The sequence below is a fragment of the Olea europaea genome, unplaced genomic scaffold (genome assembly GCF_002742605.1).
Source record: "Olea europaea var. sylvestris unplaced genomic scaffold, O_europaea_v1 scaffold298, whole genome shotgun sequence".
NCBI lineage: Eukaryota > Viridiplantae > Streptophyta > Magnoliopsida > Lamiales > Oleaceae > Olea > Olea europaea.
The window spans coordinates 384,407-389,737 of record NW_019248434.1 but is presented as its reverse complement, the minus strand read 5'-3'; the positions used below and the strand labels follow the sequence as shown (position 1 = coordinate 389,737).

Below are 5,331 nucleotides of genomic sequence, written 5' to 3'. Positions count from 1 at the left end.
TCTATGGATTTAATACCTTTGCCTGTACATGAACAAGGTAGCTTGGATGGGAAACGAAAAGCCGAGATGGTGAAAATACTCCATGAAAAGGTCATGATGCAGATCGAAGAGAAAGGAAAGCTGATTGCATCAAAAGCAAATAAAGGTAGAAGACGCGTTACATTTGAGCCTGGAGATTGGGTCTGGGTGCATTTCAGAAAAGAGCGTTTTTCAGAACAGAGGAAGTCAAAATTGCAACCACGAGGCGATGGACCGTTTCAAATCATCGAGAGGATCAATGACAATGCATACAAAGTGGATTTACCTGGTGAGTATAATGTTTCAGATACTTTTAATTTCGCTGATCTTTCTCTTTTCGATGCAGGTTCAGATTCGAGGACAAATCCTTTCGAAGAGGGAGGGGATGATATGAATCAAGGCGCATCAACAACTAAGACAACTCAAGCGTCAAGTCACGGGAAGGATCCGTTGATCATCGAAGGTGGACCGATGACGCGATCGAGGATGAAGCAAGTGAAAGAAGCGATGGGATTGCTCGTCAAGCAAGTCAATGAAGACACAATGTTCGGGGCGCAAAATGGAGCAACTTTTATGTTCGGGTCGAAGGTCGAATCAACTTGGATCAATTTGTTATCAAGCGACAAAACCGGAGGTTGAAAACAAGCCTGTGCGGCTGCACAGGCAAAACACCATGCAGCCGCACGGTGGCATACCGAAAGTCAAGATGGCATTTCTTGTTGAACCGTGCGACGCCGCACAAGCCAAAATTTTGACGAATTTTCTAATTTTGGCCGAATTTTCTAGTTTCGATAGAATTCTTATGAAATCAAATTCTTACCATAATTTGATGGGTTTTGGACGTTTTTACTCATTAGTATAAATGGGAGAATACTTTTCATTGTAAGGACTTTTTTTGCTTGAATAATATTATAGAGAGAGAATTTGTTCTTTCAATTTCTTGTTCTTCTTGAACAATCTTGGAACTTATCAAGATTCAATTTCTTGTGGCGTTCTAAACAATCGGATTGTGGGTTCTTTTAATTGTAATCAAGGGGTTTTAGGTTTTTCGCTAATCTAGAGTTTATCGGTTCAATTCTTGGGGTTCAAGATCCAAAATCGGGCTAGTATTGGCGTTTTTGGGTTCCACATCAATCTCGTTGTGGGTTTCGTAGTTTCCATTGCTACGGGGTTCGCATCAGCTCTAGACAAGGATGTTAACTGGTCGACGTCGTCGTTGCTGCCTGGTTGGATATCGACCAAAATTCAACAAGTCAAGTTTATGTGCGACGAAAAAGATGACCAGCAAGAGCCTGCAAGGCAGCAACAAGTCAAGTTTATGTGCGAGGAAGACGATGACCATACCTTATCCAAAAAAAAAAAAAAAAAACGATGACTAGAAATAGAGTTGGAAAATGAAGAAATATACTTACCCTAAGACAAAACGATGACCAGCAGTAGCAAGGAAGCAATTGGATGACGAAATCGCCATCGATCTGGGTCGGCGACGGTAATAGCTAAGACGCCAGATGGCCCAGACGAGAAGTGAAGTGTTAGAAGTGTCCTTAGAGTTTAGATTAGGGCTTTTACGTCGTTTTTGAGTGTTTTTTTTTTAACTTTTAATGTGGGCGGTTCGGGTCGGTTTTGTTATGTTAACCCACAACCCGAACCGAACCGAACCAATTACTCAACCCATGGACCGACAACCACCCAAAAAAAAAAAACCGACCCAACCCGGTCGGTTCTGGTGGTTTACTCGAGTTGGGTCGGTTTTTGCCCACTCCTAGCTATTTCGTTGTAGACGGATTTGAAATCTAGGAGTTTTGTTCGTTGCACCGGAATTTGGGTCAAGGTGGAGATTGTTGTGTTTTTTACCCAAATTAGAGTGGATTTTTTTGGAAATAAATTATTTCCTTATTTTTATATAGGAAAATTTGTTTCCTTATATTTCACGTGAGTTTTATGGAAATATATTATTTCTTTATTCTATATTATTTCCATCTTTATGCTATGCCATGTACCTATAAATAATGGTATCCTATTTCAGTTTAGTAGAAGCCAATATTACTGTGGCATTGTATTCTCTCCATATTGTTAATTAATAATATATCTTGCCTTTGCGTTAATTCCTCTTTTTTTTCTTTACTTTATACCTTGATATATATTTTTATATTATTGCAATCCATATTAACTTCGTATCGTGTCATTAACTTCATTCTTTACAACCCGTCAATCCCAACACACAATTATAGCATTGTATTTAAATTTAATTGAAACAGCTATAATTTCTTTGTGAAATGATTAATGAACACAACATAATTCGGAAAACCATCAAATGACTTTTAATAGAAGATGAACCCCTTACATCAAAATATAGTATTTCAAACTGAGCACTACTCATTAAAGTAGAAACAGAAAATTACACATTGAAGCTGTTGGAAAGAGGTATTCTGACTGGCATAGATGGGTTTCGAAGAAGTAACATGAGACGACAACCACTTATAAACTCCATCTCGATTATACCCTTTCATTGTCGGTGCCCCTGTGTGACGATCCTTCACCACAAATGAAGAAGGTAAGAATCCATCAGGGACACGATTTCATAAAACGCAATCTCCTTAAGTTGCCGAATTATTTTTTACACTAATCTATTGCGCAAGCATTGTCATTACTGATCTCTGACTAAAGACGTGTTTACATAAGAAAAGTAGATATTTCATGTTAAATGATATCTAGATGGAAATTAAGAATAACCTGGCTCATTAGGTCGATCAATATCAAATGCTTGCAGGTCTCCACTGGTGACGCTATCGAAATCAGACATAAATTGCTCATTAGGCATGAAAGCACCAGGCACTGTTAGTAAATTAGTTCCATCCTGTTCCATGTAGGGTGCTTCGACATTGTCTTGGGAAAATGTGAATCCATTTACATTTTTCTGTGATTCAACCTGAGGATGATAATCAAAGACGTTATTATTTGCCAGACTATAGATTTGTCGATCTTGAATTTTTTCACTGTTTTCGTTGATTTGGAGATTCTGCTGCTCCAAATGTTTGATTAAAACGGGCATGGAGCCAAAGTTCTTTCTTTTCAGGTTGGTCGCCTTGATCTCCGGTGACACCTCAATATTAATATAGTGACCTTTTCTCTCTTTGTTTGGTCTCCAACTCCCTTTACGACATTTCTGAAAAAGAAAAATGAAATAACTTAACTATGGCGCATCGAGATCTATTGTAAAAAATCTTGATAGACTAATAAATAAATTTTCGATATATTCAACTCATTCCTTTTTTATTACAGTGTACAAGAACGAGGAGTTGTGTTTTTTAAGTTTTTCCCTCATGGATAGGATCTCTACTTTAGGCACCATAGGGATGGTCACTACGGTTTTCAAATAGCATAAAATCATAAAAAAGTTTAGAAACTATAGGGAGAAGTTTTTCAAAATTATGCATGGAGCACATGAATTTATCAATACTATAGAAGCAAAATTGAATATGAAAATCGAATCTTCTGGTAACGAAGTTGTATTTACGAGTGAGCTATGTTTGGAGATGACTATATTAAAAACAAAAATCTCTTGAAAGTCACGACATACCACACATTTGGTTTAACGAATATCATATTTGAGAAAAGGTCGAGGAAGTTTCTAGGTAATATTGGGAAAAAGACTAAATGATAGCTAGCTAATGCAAATGTAAAATTTATCACTATATTTTCAAATTATCATAATAAGACTGTAATAACAAACCTGGAGATGGCTGGCCACCTGCAATCTTGTAAGACCGGGTTCATTCATGAGCTCTAGGATTTCCTTTGGGTAACATCCTACACAGGATAAAAGGGCACTCATGTATGCACACAAACTCAGCGTAATATAGATTGGTATCCACGTGCATGCTAGAGAAATACTATTTGCATACATAGATACACAGTCGCAGGCACACAAACACGCATATATATACACACTATGGACATGGTAATATCATAATGATTAGAATTTTAAAATCTACTATGAGAAGAGGGCTTACTTCCTTCACCAAGTTCAATTATAGCGTCCACAAATTTGTCATGGAGTTCTTGAGTCCACTCTGTCCGAACTTTTCTACCTTTTTTTCTTGATTTGCTTCCATTTTCAGCAACGTCATCGTCGTCATTCGTAATATTTTCCAATGGGATTTGACCTTCTGCCCCAAACCCGTTACTCATTCTGTTGAATACCGGTACCTCACCAATTTGTTCTTTTTCTTTAATTTTCCGTGTCTTCTCCCTCCACAGATGTTGCCAAAGGTACTTTACATCCTCCATTTTAATTGGTTTTGGGAGAAAAAGAAAGGCCCCTTGCTCCAGAGCACTTCTTGCCACCATATTATCGTCATAATCATCCATCACTCGAATAAAAAACATACAAAATAGAGTCAGTATAACAAAATCTGGATTGTACAATATTGGTTAGTATTAAAAAAATCCTGCAGCATCGTGTAGTACCAAAACGACTTGTAGATTTGAGGATAGAATATTAATTTTAGAAAGTCAATTATAAATTAATTAACACTCACAAATCACTAGCAAGTCCATTTTAACTGCTTCTTGGAGAAGCTTGAAGGTGCTTATATCTGGTGGATTCATATTTGCCATCACTATGTCAAATTGAGCCTTCCCATTTGATAACATTGATAAAGCAGCGGAGGCATGATCAACGCATTTCGCTACAAAACAGACCATTTAATTTATAAATATTAATTCAGAAGGAAAAATAAAAATAAAATACGTAAATAAGAAATTTATAATAACAACCCTTTTGTTCTATCTTACACATTTCAAATTTCCATTATATTTGCTCTCTTCTTTTTACTACTATCTTTTTTCCCCACATGTGCGCCCTCACATATGATTCTTTGCTTGTCTACACCTATATGGAGTATGTATGTATGCATATATGTATGTATTAGCAACATGTATAAAATAGATCTATATGTTTGTGCACATGCACATACACACACATGTTTCTGAAATACGTATGGCAAAATAAATCTTGAATTTCTGAATGGAGAAATATGAATCAAAATCATACAGTCTAATTATCAACAAAATACAAATGATAAACAATTTATTTTCCACAAGAAATTAGGCATTTTTCAAACCGTACATTTTTAAGATGTGATTTTCGTTCGTAACTATATCAAGAACTAATTAACTATTATGATCATACAAAAGTTGGTTAAATGGTAGCTTAAGACATTAATTACTCGTAGAAAATATTATTATTATCGTACTCTTGCATTGCAATAAGTGTAGAAGATTCAAAGAGCTTGATGAATAGGAAATAAA

At 36.2% G+C, this 5,331-nt stretch overlaps 1 protein-coding gene across 1 annotated transcript; it reads right to left on the bottom strand.

Moving 5' to 3' along the window:
* Positions 1-2,740: 2,740 nt before the first annotated feature.
* Positions 2,741-4,725, bottom strand: LOC111384709 (two-component response regulator ORR21-like). Its single transcript, XM_023009025.1, has 4 exons — positions 4,560-4,725; positions 4,032-4,433; positions 3,752-3,828; positions 2,741-3,184 (listed from the first exon to the last, which is right to left on the bottom strand). Exons 1-4 carry the CDS (start codon positions 4,723-4,725, stop codon positions 2,741-2,743), a joined length of 1,089 nt encoding a protein of 362 aa, XP_022864793.1.
* Positions 4,726-5,331: the final 606 nt, after the last annotated feature.